We start from the raw sequence: 20703 nt of genomic DNA on the forward strand, positions 1-20703 counted from the left end.
GGTTTTCAAGGTTTTCAAATATTTCCTCAATTCGGATTTTTGATACAATTCCTACACCTAAATTCAGCTTTGCACTGGATTTTGAGTATGTTATCGTAAGGTTTAGGCAAAAAAATTATATTCAAAAGAAAAAAAAATCATACCGGTTCTAGTGATGTAACTACATTGGCGGTGTATTGTACATTAAATGTATAGAAAACAGATGCCTGCACACGTGTATATAGTTTTTATACACATATTCGATGTGATATTTGATTTAATCAGTGTTCTGCTTAATAGGCGCATATAGCCCGCTCCTCCCCTATAAAGAATAAATGAGACGATCAGTCTTATCGAAGCCGTGAGTGGAAACGGAGCCAACCTTAACAAAGCGTGTTTTATTGAAGTTTAAGAAAGTCTTTATTAAGTGCACTAAATATAAAAGTAAAGATATTACAGAGTCGATAATAAATTTTGACTTGTTTCCTTTTAGAATCTTGTTTTTTTGTTTCGACTATAGCAATTTAACATCTCAATGCAATTCGCGACTTTTATCAACGATGCAGTTGAACAGTTATTGAAAAACTTATCCGGCACAACTGTATTCGATGTTTACTCTTGGGCTTGAGCTCAGATATCGGCTCAGAAGGCAATTGACTTAAAAAGGATCAGTCTGTGTCCAATACATAAAGCAAAAAAGCTTAATTATAGTGACAATTTTTCTTTGTACTAACTTTAATCACCGACTGTAAATGTATTATTTAAATAATTATTACTAAAGCGAGAAACCAAATTTAAAGTTCTACACATATTGTTTGTGTTTTAATTTATTTTTTAGCTTGCTAGTTCTGCCAATGTTAACCCGATCAAATAATCCCAAATATTTGTTCCGGATATAACCGAAGTCATCAGCTGAAAATCAAAATAATCAAACACCGAATCATGTTTATTTTTTGATAATTTTTATGCATAAATTTATTTTTTGAATTTTTTTTCATCGATGCGATGTTTAACAGTAAGTATTTACTATTCATGAATGATCAGCTACCTTAGAAAAGAATACTTTAACGATATTACACGGCCCATGGATCGTCGTCTTCATCTTCTTCTTCCGCTCCTCCGTCTTCTTTGGTCGCATCGAGATTCTCTTCGCCTTCTGTTTCAAGTACTGGTTGAGGTTCTTCGGGGACAGGTTCTGGTTCTGGTGATGGTGGCTTAGGTATGACTCGTGGTGCTTCGTTTTCGATAACAATGTCATCCATGCGTTTTTTCTTGTGCGTTTCTGGTCGTAAATCAATCTTGACCGGCCTGTTAATAACTAGTTTGTCGACTTCGTTTTCAATAGTGAGGGTATATTTGCCACTATCCCTCAATTGCGGATCATTGATAATGAGCGCTACGTTCGTAATTCTTGTGCCGAGTTCGTAATAATGTTGATTGAAAATTTCATATTTATTGTCCGTTTTGATTGGAAACACTGTGTCGTAAACCCATGATATTTTGGGGACGGGATTTGCTCTTATACGAGTTTCTAGGTAAAGGTCGTTGGTAGCAGGATGATATGTTTCTGTATGAAAGATATAAATAAGTTTATTGTATGTTAAATTTTATAGAAAACATTAATGTTTTTGGAAAACTAGAAAATGTTAAGCGATGACTATAACCCAACATTTCATCCAGACGATTCTTAGACAACACACACATATAAACTCACCAGTTATTGGACACAATAAAGTTGGCGGTACAAGCTGCACTTCCCGTTTATCCGGAAGTTCAAAAACAGTGATTTTACAGGAATCCTTTGCTTCTCCGTTTTTGGTTTTGACATGACATTCGTAATCTCCCGAATCATCGACGTCCGCACGATAAATTTCTAGCGTGATGAATCCAAAGTGGACGTCACTTACACATCGGCGGTTCATTTCGAACTTTTCACCGTTTTTATACCATGTTACTTCTATTTTTTGGTTATCAGAACAGCAACAGTTCAAGCTCACTATATTACCTTTAAGAACTGTTTGATTTTTCAATCGCGTAATGAATTCAACTTCGATAGGGCGTCTCTTGGGCTTGGGGGCACCTGGAGGTTCTAATGGCTGTCCAGAGGATATCATCTGACTTAACCTTAGTTTGGGTTTCCCATCAGGTCCAACTCTTTCTCTTTGCCTCACTGGCACTTTGGGTTGAACGATTGGTTCTTCTTCTTCAATGGTTGGTTTGGTAATCTTTTTGCGCATTTTTTTAATCTTTGGACCGCGTTTAACAACCTTAGGTAGTTCAGGCTCTTCTATTTGCTCTTCGTCGGCATTCTCCTCGTCGGCTTCTTCATCTTCTTTAGTTTCTTTGACAGCCCATGGATCATCCTCCTCTTCTTCATCTTCATGTTCTCCAGCAGCCTCTTTTGTTTCTGATTCTGGATGGCCTTCTGATGCTTCTTTCTCTGGTTCACCTTCCGAGACATATTCCTCATATTCACTTTCTGCGCTTGTGTCTGTTTCCCATTCCCAGTATTGTTCGGGAGTCATACCTCTAACATAATACGAACCATCGTCGAAAAATACGACTTCACGATGTTTCCGAGGCTCTGGTTTTTCTTTGTCGTCTTCATATTGTTTTCGGGGATCGGCATGGAAAATGCCATAAGAAGGTTTATCTTTTTTACCTTCATACTTCAAATGATATCGTAGTTCCGTTGAACCGTGATCGTTGGTAGCTTGTATCATATATCGTCCGCTATCCCTAATTTGCGGATTATGAATGCAAAGTTTATGCAATCCTCTTGGTTCTCGAATTTGTAAATATTTGTCATTGTTGGGAATTTCAATACCATCCATAAACCATTGTACACGTACTAATCCATCACTTTTGATCGTGGTTTCTAGCATGAGATCATCTACACGGAAATCATACTTTTCCTCAATTCCAGTTAGGAACATGGGAGGATTTCCTTTCACCGGTTTTGGTTTATACAGAATAGAAAGTTTTGCTTCAGCTTCTATCGAACAGAATTTATTTTTCACAACTGCCCTGTAAGTACCTTCATCTTCTGGAGCTACGCTGCTAAAGGCTACTATACCTGACCCTTCCCCTGACAGATTTTTTATAGATTTAGTAAACTCCATAGGTTCGCCATTCTTGAACCATTTTATATCGGGCTTTGGACCCAATACTGTGAAAAATAACTTTGCAGGTTTTCCCTCTAACACTTGAACATCTCTGAATTCAGTTGCGAACCTAAGAGCATTTCTCAGCTCATCGGCCTTTGAAATACCTTGAACGAATTCAGGGAATAACTTCAAATATTTTTCTTTACGGATTTTATCTTTCTCTGAGTCTGAAGCCTTCTGCAGTTCGGTTACTTCAGGTTTTGGTGGTGTTACTATTTCTTTAGCTTTAGCTACAGCTGTTTGGTCTGTAGAAATTTCTGGCTGTGGTTCTCTTTTTGTTACCTTCTTTCTCATTTTTTTTATTTTTTTGCCTCGTTTCACAACAACTGGCTCAGGCACTTCTTCTTTCTCTTCGTCCTCATCTTCTTCATCATCTTCATCTTCGTCTTCAGCATCTTCGGCTTCTTGTTCTTTGATGGCAGACTTTGACGTCACTGAAGTTGTTTCTCCTGCTTCTCCTTCTTCGTCTTCGTTAACAGTTTCGCTGGATGTTTCTACAGGAATATCTGCATTTTCAACTTCCTCCGGATCCTCTCCCGGTACGTATGGTTCATACTCGCTTTCGGCAGTAGTATCAGTTTCCCATTCCCAATACTGCTCTGGAGTTTGCCCACGAACGTAATACGTTCCGTCTTCGAGAAATACAACCTCTTTATGCTCTCTTTCAACCTCTTGTTTTACTTCTTCTTCATAGTGACCATGCTTCATAACATTTGGATCATGATATGCGATACCATAAACATGAGTGTAGTCTTCTTTGTTCAAGTTACTAACTGTATGCCTAATTGATTCCTTTCCAGCTACGTTTTCGGCTTCACAAACAAATCTTCCTTCATCTTTCCGCTGAGGATCGTGAATAGTTAGTTTATGGATTCCATCCGGTTCTCTTAATGTAAATAGTTTTTCTCCCTCTAAATCTTCAAGTTGAATGCCGTCCCTAAACCATTTCACAGTTGGTTGTGGATTTCCCCTTACTTGTACCTCTAGGATCAGATCATTCACTTGTCCGTTGTAGTATTCTGTAAAGTTGTTGAAATAGGAAGAGTATCATTAAATCAACATTCATTAGTTAGTGTTTCTGTATATGTAAAATTTTCGTAAAAATTACCTCGCACATTCCGAACAAAAGTTGGTGGCTCATACTGACTACTAGGAGTCGAAAAGACAGTAAGCAGACAGCTGGTATCTACTTCACCAAAACTGTTGTTCGCCACACATTTGTATGTTCCCGTGTCGCTGACTTCTGCCGATAAAAACGTGATTGTTCCCACACCTAGTTTGGTTTCGTTTTTAACTTTGTTTGTAAATGCTAGAGGTGTGTTATTCTTAAACCATTTTAATGTAGGAGATGGTCCTACACAGGAACAGATTAGTTTTACCTGGTTGCCCTCTTGGACTGTCATATTTTTGAGCTGCGCATCAAATGACAGTTTTTGAGTGGCCTCAATTTTTTTATGCTTAAGCGGTTCTTCCTTAATAGGCGTTCGATCCATACTGTAAAGAGTATCTAACTTTTGGCGCCACTCTCTTTTATGTTTAGAAGGTTTTTTCGTTGCCTTGTCTTCCGCTTGTTCCTGTGCTTGATCATGTGCATGTTCAACGTGAATGGGTTTTTCTGCTAGTGCTGCATTGAGCGCATCTTGGGTGATGGGCGTAGATACTTCTTTTGGTGCCAATACGGAAGTTGCTCGCGAAGTCGTTCTTGATCTTCCCGGTAACACAATTTCCTCATTTTCATCTCGAGCTAGTTTGGGATCAGCATGATATATACCAGCGACATGCTGATAGTGCTCCTTCCCTTTGAATATAACATGATGCTTCAACTTTTCTTCACCAACATCATTGACAGCAGTTATAACCCAGTGGCCTCCATCTAGCTTACCGGGATCGTGAATACTGAAAGTATCAATGATGGTGTGTATCAGCTCAATTCAAATAATAGAATGTTTTTTTTATACCCCACGCAACTATTTTATTGGCCTTATCGGAGAAAGTTAAGATCTTCTTGTGAGAACATTTAAGGATTTTTAAAATTGTAGACGGATAGAAGGATATACCATACCACTGCTCAATAGTCGATCATGCGCGGTTCTCACCTCAGTTGCAGTGAGAAAGTTCATTAAAATTCAAATTCTTTTCAAACAACAGTTTTACGTTGTTCTTCACCTTCTAGATTGTTCCGTTGTAGGAAACGGAATGCTATGTTGGCATGAAAACTTGGTTAGAGCACTGGTAACTCTAACGTCGACAACAGTCAAAAGTTCTGGTAGCTTCACTGACGTCGATAGGGATAACTTTCTTGGTACTTGGATTCACAAAACCACACTTTTATATTTGGGAACACTATATTCTCTCTTGGGACTCAAACTTGAGGATGCACTTGTACTCACTGAAGGTCGGAACAATACTCACTGAAAGGCGGAATAATACTCACTCAAATGCAGAATATTACTAACTAATGCGAAATAATACTAACTGAAATGCGGAATAATATTAAACAACAAACTACTCAATTCTAAAGAATTATAATGGAACTTCCTAGAAATATCGGAAAGTACAATGATAAAGAAATGGAACATTCTGGAACCTGCTATGATAGAACTTGTTGAACCGTAATGGAGTGTTCAGGAACCCTCCACAATGGAACATGCCAGCAACTGGTATACGCTTGAACATAGTACATATTTCCGAATTTCAACAATCCAGATGAAAAATGATAAGGGCATTTTAAGGGGTATGCAAAATTCCGATACTTGAAATGGCTCGAGCAGAGGTTGAGAGTCATAATCTTCTGTAATCATCCTAAAACTACATTGATTGTCTTAACCAATATTTTTATGGGTTTAAGTGTTCCTGATCATTGTTTTGAATGTGCCCTGATTCACCTCGTAATAAGTCATTATACCGCGTAAAGTTTCGTTTAAATGTTGTACCCTTTATCGTATACCAAACATGCAGATGTTTCACATCACTGTTCTTTGGTACACTTAATGTATTCGGTTGTAAAAGTGCAGCTTTTTTATCTTACCTCAGCTTATAAACACCATCCTTCTCGCGAGCTATTATTACCCGATCCATGCCGTTCTGGAATTCTCGGCCATCTCTTTCCCAAGTGAGGCACGGCATGGGATTCCCGCGTACATGAACTTCCAATATCAAGTCGTTTGTTCGTATATCATAATAATCTGTAATTTTTAATGTTATCAATATAATGTAACAACGTTTATTCAACAAGTAGCAAAACCAAGCTTTTTTTTTGCATTTTGCAACGATTTCGATTTAAAAGTTATAGAAGCAACTTTTTATAACACCTGCTAGAAGCGCATCTAAACGACCATGTCATTGACTAAATATGACACCATAGGAGACATCTTAGTGATGTGTGAGCCCTTCATTACCCAGAAAAGATTAGAAATTCAAGCTAAAAAAAAAGTCTAGTAGAAGCCTTTTAAATGAGCCCTGTTTAATAAAACAGCTATTTGATCAATTAACTTTTTGAAAATCTAAATTCTTATACAAAAGTGAATAATCTTAGTTGACCGATCTAAAATTTTGACAACAGCATTTTTAAGCTTCAATTTGAGTTTAATTAAGTTAAAATTAATCAACATTCAAGTGAGATATGAAGCAATTATTATTTAAAAATGCATCATCTTCATAGGGGTAAAACAGATAGCTTCTTATGTATGATATTCTCATTTGTAAATTGTCCGTCTCAAAAACTTTTAAATGTCAAAAAAATGTTTTATGAAATTGCAAACACTTAAAATCTAATGTTGCTAGAACATTTTCAAAGGAAAAAAATTAGTAAATAACACCCCAATGAGATGAGACTTGGGGCAATTCCACGAACTCGCGTGATTCTACGGCGTACCCAGTGTCCAGAAAGTGGTAAAGCCTGGCCGAGTACGCTGGACAGGACATGTTGCGAGAATGCCGGACAACTGTCCTGCAAAACAGGTGTTCGCTGCGAATCCGGTAAGAACGAGATGAGCAGGGGCTCTGCGAGCGAGGTGGTTAGACCAAATGGAGCGTGGTCTGGCGAATGTGGGATGCTCAAGAAACTGGAGAACGGTTGCCATGGACCGAGTGATTTGGAGGAATTACTTGCCCGTTTATGGGGGCAAGAGTAAACGAAATGCTTTTTCCAAACTAAATCACAGATGCATCAGTGTATCGGTCCTAAAATGAATTTTTATAATGTTCCCGTATGTTCTGATTGAACATTCTTATTATCAGTTACACGAGGAAATACATCTTACCTGTCGGCCACTAATGGGATTTGAACCCAAAAGTTTTCTTGCCGATACCGGGAATCGAACCCACTACGCCTGGCATACCAAAGCCAGACTCGCGCCAGCCCACATCGGCGCTTCTTTTTAAGGCCAAAATATGCAAAACAGAAACACACTTTTCATGTCTAGTACGTACTTGAATTCATGTGTAATCAAACAGTGCAGTGTATTTAGTAAAAATACAAAGAAAGTTTAGTTAATCTATGTCAGATTGTTTGTTTGGGTTTAAACAACAGTTACTAGATTAAGACATGTTTTTTAAATCTTTTGTAACAGGGAAAAGTTGAGTGTTTGCGCTTACCCCGGTGTATCTTATTTCTTTATGTGAAACAAAAAGTGTTAAAATAGAGCGTTATTTTCATTTATATTTCCATTACTGGAGTAGAGGAGGCATGATAGAAAGTGATAAAACGTACACTAAGAATACAACGAATGACTATATGCCTCTGTACTATCTTCATTCTATGCTACTATAACAAGTGAAGCTGCTAAGCTAGGTTTGAGTGTAAAATCGCATAAAGTCTATTCATAGAAAGCAAATGCTACAGTACCATGAATAGCATTTTCGTACTATGTAATACGATAGCAAAAATAACACGCCTTGAACTTGAACGTAAACATCGGCATTCAAGCGAACGGTCGATCGATCGGGAAAGCCGGATGTTGTTTTGATTTGTTTGGCAACACACGTATTTTTTGAAGTCAAATGATTCAAATGCATGAATCGAACATTGCCAAGGGGTTTGAAATCACTTCCTTTACGAAATCGTAACGTATCGTGTAGTTTTGTGTAGCTTTGAAAACAAGTATCTAACTATTTAAATTTTACGATACTGATTATCAGCTCTGGATGATACTGATAAATTGGGTCACACTGTTGAGTTGAGAAAAACATACTTTGTACATTCTTGAAAAGAAAAAAATCTGTTTTATTACAATTATATGTAGGTGGGCGGCATTATTTATTAGGTAATTAGTGACAAAAATAATTTTTTGTTCGAAGTGGCTCCTTTCTTTTTTAAGTTATTGACAAGAGAGGCTTTTAAACAAGTTATGGAATAAACATGAAAGTAAAAAGTAGTTAACAGGGTTTGGGTTCAATGTTTACCTGCTACTCTGGAAAACATTGGGGCACTTTGAGCTTCAAGATTTGAAGAAGGATACACTGTCACTGTGCAAGAGCATTCGATAACACTATCGGGATTGTTAGCTATAACAGTGTACTCTCCGGCATCGGCTAAACTAGCTTTCGCAATTTTCACACAGCCAGTTTCATTTTTCGATGCATTGACCACCTCCTTAGTGAAAGTTATCGGTTTTCCGTTTTTGGTCCATTTGAATTGCGGTGTAGGCCCAGCAACCAAACACATAATCTTTACCGGATTTCCTTCCTGCACGACAACGCTTTTCAGCTTAGCTTCCCATGTGAGCTTTTTCTTGGAATCTCTTATTATAAACGGCTCTGACGGACCTTCTTCGAACCGACGTCTAGGCATTGCTTTTGGTTTGGGTTTGGGTTTTGGCGCTTCTGCTGGTTTTTCTACAGGCTTTTCCTGTGTGGATTGATCTCCCTTTTCTTCACTTACTTCGGTAGCTTCAGTAATTTCAGACGGTTTGGTAGCATCTATTGGTTCAGCGACTACTGCGGCTACGGGTTTTGTTTCTTGTTGTTCAGTTTGTACTACTTGCGGTGCGGAACTGACCGTCGATTCATCATCATGCTGTCTTTTAAATCGATCAACGTGTTCGACACGACGAGCATGAACAAACTGTTCATTCGAGTTGAAACTGACTTCGTGTTTCACTTTCGCCTCGCCATGCTTATTTTTAGCACGACATTCGTAAGAACCACAATCATCGATTTGCGGCTTATGAATGCGCAGTAGATACTTTCCATTCGGTTCACGACTCAACATGAGCTTATCGTCGTACGCTATTTTCTCGTCATTTTTATACCACTGAATCTCTGGAACAGGATCTCCGCTTACTTGAGTCTCTAATACTAGATCGCATGTACGGTTGTCATAGTATTCTAAAAAATAGTGGTTACTATTAATATCAGATATTGATGAATGATAATAACACGTGGATTTGGGTGATGGTTTTACATTGGTGCAAGTGGGATGCAGCTAAAATTTCACCCAACTTTTGACAGACTGGGTTACTGGGTTTTCTTAAGGGGGGGGGTAGGGTCTAACGGGTATAAAAAAACACCATTTTCACGATTTTTTTCTAGAGCTGTCGTTCAAACAAATGTATTAAAATTTTTTGCATTATACGAAGCATTGTTAAAAGAACATTTAGTAATTTTTTCGTAGAAAAATATTGAAAAATGAGCCGGTGACGGAGCACTTTCGAGGATGCCTTTTAGAAAACACGATTTGCGGTGGACACTGTATCTCAGCACAGAATCATCTGAAGTCAAAAAATCAGAGCAAAATATTTTTAATAGATGTTTTTCTGGACCCCAACGTTTTTATTTAACTTAAAAATATTTTTATGAAATTTTTGTGGCTGTTTGAAGTAAAAACTACGATTTTTCACTTAAAAATCCGCCATTTTTCACCTGTAAAATCTCCCCAAAGTAAAAAAATCAAAAAAGAAAAACGTTGGGGTCTGGTATTTTATATGTAGAATATATGTGCCAAATTTGAAAAGAATCGGATAAGTAGTTTTCAAATGACGATGTCCACGGACTTTAAAAATGTGCTTTCGAGAAAAACGCGTTTGAAGTTTCTGCTTTTGCTTTCTTGCAGTATTAGATAGAAGGAGATAAAGGCCTATAACTTCTACAGTTTTACTTCAATTGACTTGAAAATTGGACACAACATTCTTGAAATGTTTTACAATAAGAAAATAAAAAAATAAAAAAATCGATTTTTTGAAAGTGTTAGACCCTACCCCCCCTTAAGAAAAGAAAGAATAACTTTCTATTCCATCGCCCATAAGTTGATGAAATCTCTAGTAACATACATAAATGTATGGATAAATATTGCACATGTTAACATCACACTCTAAACTTGTTTTGCTAATCTTTCATCATTAAAAGAGAAGTTTTGTATTATAACAGCTCTTATATTACAATACAGGACATAAAAAATACCTTTGATAGCCTTAGTGAACAGTGGGGGCAATGTTTTATCCGTGGCCAGTTCAATTACTTTCAGTACGCATTGAGTGACAATTTCATTGTAGTTGTTTTTGGCAGAGCACACGTAAGTGCCGGCATCTTTTGGCTGCACATCGTTGATGACGATTTGCCCTATAACTCCACTGTTCAGTAACTTTATTCGATCGGTGTAATCGATAGCCTTTTCATTTTTTTGCCATTTCAAAACCGCTTGTTCTCCTTTCACTGAGCAGATCATTTTCACGGTTTGTCCTTTTTGCGCTGTTATATTGTTCAACTGACCGGCCCAGAGGAGCTTATTTTTGGAGTCTCGAATTATGTATGACTCCTCTACGTAAGGTTCCGGAGCAGGTTGAGGTTTTGCTGAAGCTCGAGCAGCTGCCCTTTCTTCCGCCAATTTAGCTTCTTGTTTTTGTTTCTCCAGTAACTCTTCTTCCGTAAGCAGTTTCTTATCGGCATGACGAATAAGAGGAACATGCGCGTAGAGAAGTTTTTCGGTAAACTCTACCTCATGTTGTATACTGTTCACTCCAGCGGAATTTTTAGCCAAACAAGTGTAAATACCGCTATCCTCTGGGGTTGGCGCATATATGCTTAGTTGAAATATTTCGTTACCTTCGTAGCTTGCTCGTATTCGATTGTCTAAAGTAATGGGATCCTCACCCTTAAGCCACATTACATCTGGAATGACCCAGCTAGGTTTTGACATAATTTGACATTCTATGATAAGATCGTTTAGCCCAAAATGGAAATAATCTGCAAAATATATAGTAATGTTTTAAAATCAACCATTCCTTTGTATAATGTATTAATGTATGCATTAATGAGAAATGAGTTTTCAAATGGGAAAACAAAAAAAATCGTCCTGATTTGTATAATTACTTTAAAATACTTAAAAGCCATTATCCATCAACATTTCTAAGCTATCCAGGTCTTTGGACACATAAGTAACATGGAACAAACACACAAAATCACCTCTGATTTTAATCATCGTTGGCAACTCCACTTTATCTTTCATATCTTCATATACGGTAACATTCGCCGAGGAGGTGATTTCACCGCCTCGTGTTTTCGCTATAATCGTGTAAACACCTTCATCCGTTTTCTTGGCTTTTTTAATTACTAATGTGTATAAACCATCAACGGCAAAGGTAGTGATTTTTTTACCGCGTTCTACGACATTTTCTCCCTTCATCCACTTGCAGCCTAACTCGAACCCCTCTATGGAACATTGTAATTTGATTTCTGATCCAACGGGTACGGAGCGATCAGTAAGCTTTGTCAGAAACACTGGGCAGCGTTTCGCCAAACGTTCTCTTTTGAATTCGGCATCTTTCTGTCGTTCTGTGGGTTCTGGACTTTTCTCTTCCGGATGTTTGTAAAACCAAGCTGTTTCATCATCATCGTCGGAATTGTATGTTTTCCACAAAGATGGGTCGATCACTTGTTTACAAGGCTCTTCATCTCCTGATGTTTCTTCCTCTTCGGATTCTTCTTCCGTTTCATTTTCATGTGGTTGTTCATCCGCTTGATCTTTAATAGCATCTTCTGCTTTTTCAACTGCTGGTACAGTGCTATCTTCAGTTTTTTCACCCGTTTCCCCAGAAATTTCTTCTTTGACGCCATCTTCGGAAACTTGTTCGGTAGAATCCTTTGGTAAAGAATCTGCATTAGGTGGTTCACTTTGTTCTGTGTCCTTGGCATCGATGGCTGTGCTGACTTGATCAGTTCCTTCTACTGGCGCAGCTGAAGTCTCCTTTTGAGCTGGTTGATCGTCTTCTTTCGTTTGCGGTTCCGATACTTCTTGGATCACTATTTCGTCTGACGGTGTTTCTGTTGTAATATCTTCTTCTACTTGTTCTAGAGTTTCTTCTAATTCTATCGGTTGAATCACAATTTCAGGTGTATCTTCTTCCTCTATAACAACCACTTCAATTTCTTCTCTTGTTGAAATATCTTTGCAGACTGCTCCATCTAATACACATTCGTCCGTGAAGAACAGCGATACAAACTCGTCGATTTTAGTTATTCCACCAGAAACGTCCATCACAAGGGCTTTATCTATGATAGCCTTTGAGGAAGCAAGTTGTACATCTCGATCCTGCCCTATTTCGAAGGGCGATTTTTCGCGCACAAACATCATTTCTTTTCGTAAAGGATCACCAACTTTCAATCGAGAGATAGACACTGATCTGGAACTGCGCTCACGTGAAGGCTCTCTGGAAATTGGCGTTTGAGAGCCTCCATTATCACTATTTTGCTCCGTTATCACTACTTCCGGTACCGTGGAAGGTGATGGATCTTTCTTCTTGGTAGTTTCCACCATATTATTGCCAGACAGGAAAAACAATTACGCGGTACAATTGAAATTCGATTAACGACTGCCATTGGCCCTGAAGGGAACCGAAATTTATAAAGCCAACCGGTCACTACCACAAAAGCAAATTGTTTCTATTTATAAAAGCTGCAGCGACAGAAAGACTAGAGTAGAATTGCACTGTGGCGATTACGTTATATTGGATTACAAATTCATCAATTGACTGAAAGTAAAACCACGAATTCATTCTAAGATCAGCTTAATGAAAAATCGGACTCTAACAGCCCTTGCATCTCATAAGATGTTTTATATGCATTGTTTTATAATAAGCTAGATTTCAGAAGCTTACAGTTTTTCTAGAATAATGTCACCCAATACTCGGAAAGCGGATATCTGTATGACTAATCAAAGAACAAAGGAGCCGATGAGATTTTCCCCCGATCTCGGTAATCACGTGTCTAATTTGACAAGCGAATTTTACCATTCATGAATTCACAATAATTTTGAACTAGGCAGCTCCATGCCATAACTTTTATGATAGTTCATAAATCCACTTGGATTTTGTGTGACTTTTTATCCAGAACATTTCAAGACCGACATTACATCTCGGAAACCGTTAGACCACAAACTCAGCAAATTTGGAATTGTTCAGTTATTCAAGATTCATATTTTCATATATTAATGTTAAATTTATAGATTTCAAGTACAAAAATTAAGCGTAAAGTTTGAGTAGGCGGGTATCAAACGTCAAGGAGCACGCGTTTTTAATATTCTTCATGTCCGTTTCCACATGAACCCTCTTTTCGTATCTGGATACTTCTTCTAAATCAACGATAAGTTTCAAGTTTAAAACTAAATTCAAACCTCTACTAAGTACGCATGTTATTGGAATCGGAATGTTTATCCTTGATATCCATTAAAATATAAATAAATACTTACACTATGGATAAGTTGATAGTTTCAACTGAGATTTTATAAAAGTTGCTAATATCTGCAAATAAAATTTCCTAAATAATTTTCTTAATTGATTTACATTTTGCTCAAAATTGTTAAAAAATGTTTTTTTCTTTTTTGTATCTAACTACACCGCATCGAGAATTGAAAGGACGCGCATGGCTTTTGTGGGTCTACTTCGCAAGACACCTATAATGAATAATGTAACGATACTAGGTAGGTAGCTTTTCACTAAGTATTCATTAAGTCTTTTTCCAGTCCTTGGCCAATTATTTACAACGTTGTAATATGAACAGAAATTATGCTAATCATTGCACAGATTGAAATTGATCTTTGATTATTAACAAACATATTTTCCTATAGACTACACTTGAATATTCGAAAAGTAATTCGAACAATGTTTATAATGCTTCTGAACAAGTTTTTAATTTTTCTCAGTGTTAATATGTATTCTGTAATGAGAAGTCCTTTAACACTCTTAGATTACAAATCTTTCAATCAAATGACTTTATTAGCAATAGTTGAAACTTTTGCTTTCATAATTATCAGCGTATGAACAAAGCTTGGCGCTTATAAGATACTTGGGAACAAAATTTCGATTGCCTAATGGTTCTTTCTAGAAAAGTCGTCTTTTGTGGTAGATAACTTGTAACTTTTTTCTATATATAAACCACCTACTCATTACTCTTCGAGAAAACAACTTCACAAGAGACGTAGCGAGAGAGATGGAGAGCAACAAGATAATTATATGAGCATAAGCTTAACCTTTACCTGAATATGTTTCTGAGCACTGATTTGATAGGCCTCGTTCGGCTTATACAAGATATCAATCACTTGGAAATTTTTTGGAAAACATCGCGCAACGCGTCCCACTTTACGATACCGCCGTGCGCCTCAGTTACACATTAGCTACCTTCAGCCTACAGTAATGGACAAAAGAATAACATTTGTAACTCCTGTTTGCTTTTGAAAGAATTCTTATTGGAAGGCTATCGGAAAAATCAATTGTTATCACAGCTGTTACCATTTCACTTCATTTCTTTTATTTATGTTTAATCATGTAAAATAAGATCTTGGATCTTCTAACTCGCTACAATATGATAATTTCACTTGAATAATTTTACTAACTAACAATGTTTCTGAATGTCTATCGTTTTAATTAAATATTTTATTTTTATTATTAATATTTTTTTCAATTAGGTGCTTTTGCTATAAAGTTTTGCCAACAAACTCTCCCTGAATCCCCTTTTCTTCAAAATATTTTTAATGTTCGAAGTTTTTAAGATTTCAATAAACGATACCTCAATTTCGTTTGTAAAAATGTTTCAATTGTAGATTGGATTCAATACAATTATTTGAAAATATTTTAAAAAATATTTTATTCATCCGATTTTTTACGAATGTTTCAATTTTTTTTTGTAATAGGCTACTTTTGTCCAAATTAATAAAAATATTGTTTTTTAAATTTCCCAAATGACATGAAGAAATGCGGACTTTGCTCTGGTAATATTAAATCTGGAACATTGCCAAGATGTGTCTGTGAATTTCTGCATTTTTGGCTTTCCCTTGATAAGCCATTTTCTTATTTTCATTTATTTACAACTCATCAGAACTGATCGTATCATACACAGAATTGATTGTAATGGTTTGAAATCCTCAAAATAGTTTATCTGCATCCATATCTCTAGATTTAACAGATATCAAGCCAAAACTTTATTCATATTTTTAATCGGCAGTCAGATTTTCCGTAATCGTTGTCATGTCCTTGGTATCCAAAGGTAAGTGTGTTTTGTTTGGGTTACTACACTACACGTAAAAAATAAAAAATAAATGAATCAAATTTGTATCAAAATTGAAAAAAAAAGCTTGTTTTGGTCCATAAATTTTGTATTCGATTGACCAAAATGTGTACAAATTTTGCTGAACAAAGCATGTTGTTTGTATCACCGATAATTTCGAAACGTCATTTAATACCATTTTAGCTACGAGTCGATATACAATAAAAGAACACGCTGATATTGATGTGCTTTACATCGAAAACGATCGTTCAAATGTGAAAACTGTGAAAAAAAATGTAAAAGTGTGAATACTCAAACAATGGTGATTTATACTGGCCTCCTCGTTCTCTGCCGGTAGTCAGGAAAAATCAACAAAAGCGATCGGCTTCCATGATAGAAATTTAAAATTTCGAAATAGGTAAACCAGCGGGAGTGTTCAAAACTGTTGACATGCTATTATGAATGTGAAATAATTTTTCAATCACAGTATACATTTTACTTTGAACCTGATTTTCTCTGATCATCCACAAAGCAATCTCTGACTGATAGACGATAAAAAGTCACTTCATTTCCAATTCGTGACCGTGATCCATAGTACATGGAAAATAACAGGTAGGCCATTGTGCTTAACCTCACTTCAAAGCTCCGTGTATGTACACAGCATGCTTGCATACCAACAAAAATAGTTATAAGAATTTGGCAATTTTATATAGGATGGCAACCAAAATTATTAATTTCTCCGTCGATAGCCATTCGATTATTTCGAAAAGGGCTTCAGATTAAAGGTCGTTTCTTCAGGATCATCGGAAGCTATCTTTTGCCTCGGATTTTGGGATCTGAACCATAAATAATGAGCATTCAAAAAAAATTTTCTTCGCCGTCCCTGTTTTTTGAGAGCAAGCAAAGTAATATTTTCTTCTGTCCATGTTAAAAATTTGATAAATGATCTAACATACTTCATGTTTCTGTGACAAAAAGTCGATTTGTTTGAATTTTTATTCAAATCGCACAAGAAAAAGGCAACACAAGGAAAAAATATCACCAGATTTTAGTTTGAAATCGACAAAAAGCCCATTGCATATTACTTTTAGAGATGTTGAAATGTCAAATATTGTTTGTTGCATTAAAATGCATAAGTGTATATTTTTCACATAATTTTAATACTTGTTAATTTTAAGAAAACTATGATTTTCTGATAAATTCCATACATTTGCCAGTTATTCCCATAACTATTTTTCGGAGCCTCCTACTAATACGTTGAAAGAGAGCGGAATAGCCTACCTTGTATATTTCAAAGTACTATGACCGTGATCTTCCAAAAATCTCAGTCATGAAAATGCTGAAATCAGTGAAGTCGGTTAGTTTGTTGTTGTCGTTGGAAGCATGCATTGGCTGAAATAAATTTGTTTTCTGTTTATATTTTTATTGGGAATAAAAGATGTTCCAGGTAGAAAACAGAATTCGAACTCAGAAATACTAGGAGTTGTTTATATTCTGCTTTTCTGTTGGGATTATTATTTCATTTGGTCCAGCGGTATCTGGTTGGGACATTGCCAAGCTTTACGGCTTTCGATTCAGTTGGTGAGATACGTACCTACGATCTTATATTACACCTCGATACGTTTGCAGTGCTGTTTAAAGTTATGAGTTTATTTTTTACTATTTTTGACGTGAAAAAGTGGTTGAAAATAAGCAAATCAGTTCGATTAGAAAGTGGTTTTTATTTCCTTTCTAATAGTATAAAAGTCTTGTTGGAAGACATAAAGTAAATGTCCTAAAACTTTGGATAAAGTTCTGTTGATTGATATCACTGTGGGAAATATAAATATTCAAGCAGTGCAAATTGATAGCAAAGCGCGTGGCCGGCAGGCCTACACTCGCTGCCGAGATGTCGTTGAACTCGACGTGTAGTGTGTGCACAAAAGCGATTCGAGAAGAAACTGCAAGAGTTAAATGCTTTGGGACGTGTGGCTCGATCATGCATGTGAAGTGCTGTGATGGGTTGGATGATAATGGGCTGAAGTACATGGACAAAAACCGTGGAATGAAATTTGTGTGCAGAGATTGTCGTGATGATCGAATAGGCCACGATAAGCTTATGATTAAATTAAACGAGATTATGATGTTTGTAAATGAGAATTTTAATACATTAAGAAACGAAATTGATGCAAAGATGAAGGAAAACGTAGAAAATTTAAAATCAGTGTTAAAATCAGAGAGCGAAAATATTCTTGATGAAGTCAAAAGTGTTTTGGAAGAAAATATTAAAAATCTTCCAATACAATCGAAAAAAATAATAAGTCTTGATACTCCATCTGGCCCTAGTGCTAATTTACGATCTAGGAAGAGAGCTCGTCTGGAAAAAAGCGCTGATGAAAACCCAGAAGATGATCCCATTTTAATAGATAGCAACCAGACTCCAACCTTTGCTGATCTTTTAAAAGGTAAAAATCGATTTTCCGAAAAAACGCCCCTGAAAAAAAGAGAGCCAATGGTTATAGTTAAGCCTAAAGAGGGAGAACAAACATCTAGAGAAACTAAGGAAGCTTTACGTGCCAAAGTAGATAGATCTGCTGCTAAAATACAAACCGTTAGAGAAGGACATAATGGTAGGGTGATTCTCGGTGTTAATAGTTCCGACAACTTAGAATCAGTAGTCTCAAACGTACAAGATTTATTAGGAGAAAACTATGATGTATCCATGTCTAAGCCGATCAAACCACGACTCAAAATAACAGGATTATCGGAAAAATTATCGGCCGAAATCCTTCAACAATGCCTAACAGACCAAAACGAATATTTGAATATCAAAAATTTAAAGCTTGTTACTAGTTTTGCAAGTAAGTATATGAATTACACACAATATACAGCAATCATTGAAGTCGATTTGGCCTCACAAGAAACTATGCTTGAAATGGGCCGTGTAAACATAGGATGGGATAGCTGCAGAGTAATCGAATCGTTTAGCATAATGCGTTGCTTCAAATGTTGTGCATATGGTCATAAAAGTGCAGACTGTAAAAACATTGAAATCTGTTCACGTTGCGCTTTAAATCACAGAACTTCCGATTGTAAATCAGACTTTAGGATCTGCATAAATTGCAAAAACATCAACAAAGAGCGGAAAATGAACCTGGATATAAATCATTTTGCTTACAGTGAGGAATGTCCCGTTTATAAAAAAATGGTTGCGAATAAGCGTCGTTTCATAGATTATGCTCAATAGCAATCCCACAAACTAAGCAAAAATCATCCAGCTGTTATTTATTTAAACTGTGGAGGTATGACTACAAATTTTGAAGAAATTCGTTTAATGATGCACACGATCAAACCGAAATTATTATTGCTATCTGAGACACATGTAACACAAGCACTGGGAGAAAATCTTTTTCAAATAGCAAACTTCCGTTCCATAAGTTGTTATTCTGACTCGAGACACACAGGAGGCGTGATGATGTATATACACACAAGTATGAAATACAAGGTCTTACTAAATGAACAGAAAGATAAAAATTGGTTCCTTGGAATAGAAATTTACAATGGACTAACTGCCGGACGATACGGTATTCTGTACCATTCGCCAAACGAAAGCGATGCAAATTTTCTGAAGGTTTTAGAAGAAAACTGGCTTGATGATTTCGTAGATTTGTCTAAGTTGAACTTAATTGTTGGAGACTTCAATATCAATTGGTCTAATTCGGTTAATTCTGCAAACTTAAAGAATGTGATGTCCTCGTACAACTTAAATCAACATGTCAAAGACTACACTCGCATAACACGTACTAGCCAAACAATAATTGACTTGGTATTTTCGAACTGTGATATCAGTGTTTGTGCCGTCAATGATTTTAAAATATCTGACCATGAAACTCTATGTATACATGTTGCTAGCAATGTTAATAATGTTGAAGATACTTTTGTCCGGGTAAAGTGTTGGAAAAACTATTCTCGAGAAAATCTACTCACTTTATTGAGAAAACACAAGCAAGAAACAAATTTAGATCAGCTATCCAATGATCTACATGACAAAGCAAATAATCTTGTACAAATTGTCAAAAGATGTGTTAATAACCTAGTGGTTTATAAATTAATAAAAGCCATACAATCAAATAAATGGTATGATTTCAGACTTGTTGAAATGAAAAGAAAAAGAGATAAAGCATATACAAAATTTCTACAATGTAACTCTGATTTTACATGGTTGGTATATAAAACGTACAGAAATGAATACTCCTGTTGCTTACGGAGAAAAAAACAAGAGTGGATTCAGCGTACAATTGAAGAAAACAGAGATAATAGTAAGGAGTTGTGGAAAACTCTCAGAAGGCTTTTAAGTCCAAATGCACCTAATCCAAGTCTAATTGAATTTGGCGGAGAAGTTGAACTAGACGAAACCAAAATCGCAAATAAATTCAATGATTATTTCATCCAAAGCATTGAAGAAATTAGCAACTCTATTAAAGCAGAGCCCGAACCAATGCAACTTAGAGGAGTTTACACCCAAAGCAAATTAACTCGTTTCTCGCCCATTACGCTTGAAAAACTTAAGAAAATTATATGGACAATGGGATCATCTTCTGGTGCGGATGAGGTTAGTTGCAGAGTTTTAAAAGATGCATTTGATGCTATCGGTGAAAATATTTTAACCATAATAAATGAGTCACTGCGGACTGGAATTGTTCCCCGCTCTTGGAAAGAATCTTTGGTTGTCCCAATAGAAAAAGTCAATGGTACATCGAAAGCAGAAGAATTTCGTCCAATTAATATGCTTCCTCTGTACGAGAAAGTATTGGAGTTAGCAGTTAAGGAACAATTAATAAATTATATTGACACGTATAAACTGCTTATCCCAGAACAGAGTGGCTATCGTAAGAATCACTCTTGTGAGACAGCTTTAAACTTGGTGTTGGCCAAATGGAAAGGAATGTTGGAGAAAAGGCAAAAGATAATCGCAGTATTTCTAGATTTGAAACGCGCATTTGAAACAATTTCACGCAGAAATCTTATAAAAACTCTATGGAAATACGGTATAGAGGGCACAACTCTGAATTGGTTCCAATTGGTTCCAATAAATTTGTTTGCT

The 20703-nt window shown here is 36.4% G+C and overlaps 1 protein-coding gene across 1 annotated transcript; it reads right to left on the reverse strand.

The window, feature by feature from the left end:
* Window positions 1–433: 433 nt before the first annotated feature.
* Window positions 434–12941, reverse strand: LOC129748826 (muscle M-line assembly protein unc-89-like). Its single transcript, XM_055743585.1, has 7 exons — window positions 11547–12941; window positions 10545–11327; window positions 8550–9473; window positions 6175–6331; window positions 4255–5042; window positions 1694–4165; window positions 434–1546 (listed from the first exon to the last, which is right to left on the reverse strand). Exons 1-7 carry the CDS (start codon window positions 12895–12897, stop codon window positions 1053–1055), a joined length of 6969 nt encoding a protein of 2322 aa, XP_055599560.1. The 5' UTR covers window positions 12898–12941; the 3' UTR covers window positions 434–1052.
* Between the last annotated feature and the right edge of the window lie 7762 nt (window positions 12942–20703).

This window comes from Uranotaenia lowii, chromosome 2 (genome assembly GCF_029784155.1).
Source record: "Uranotaenia lowii strain MFRU-FL chromosome 2, ASM2978415v1, whole genome shotgun sequence".
Classification (NCBI taxonomy): Eukaryota; Metazoa; Arthropoda; class Insecta; order Diptera; family Culicidae; genus Uranotaenia; species Uranotaenia lowii.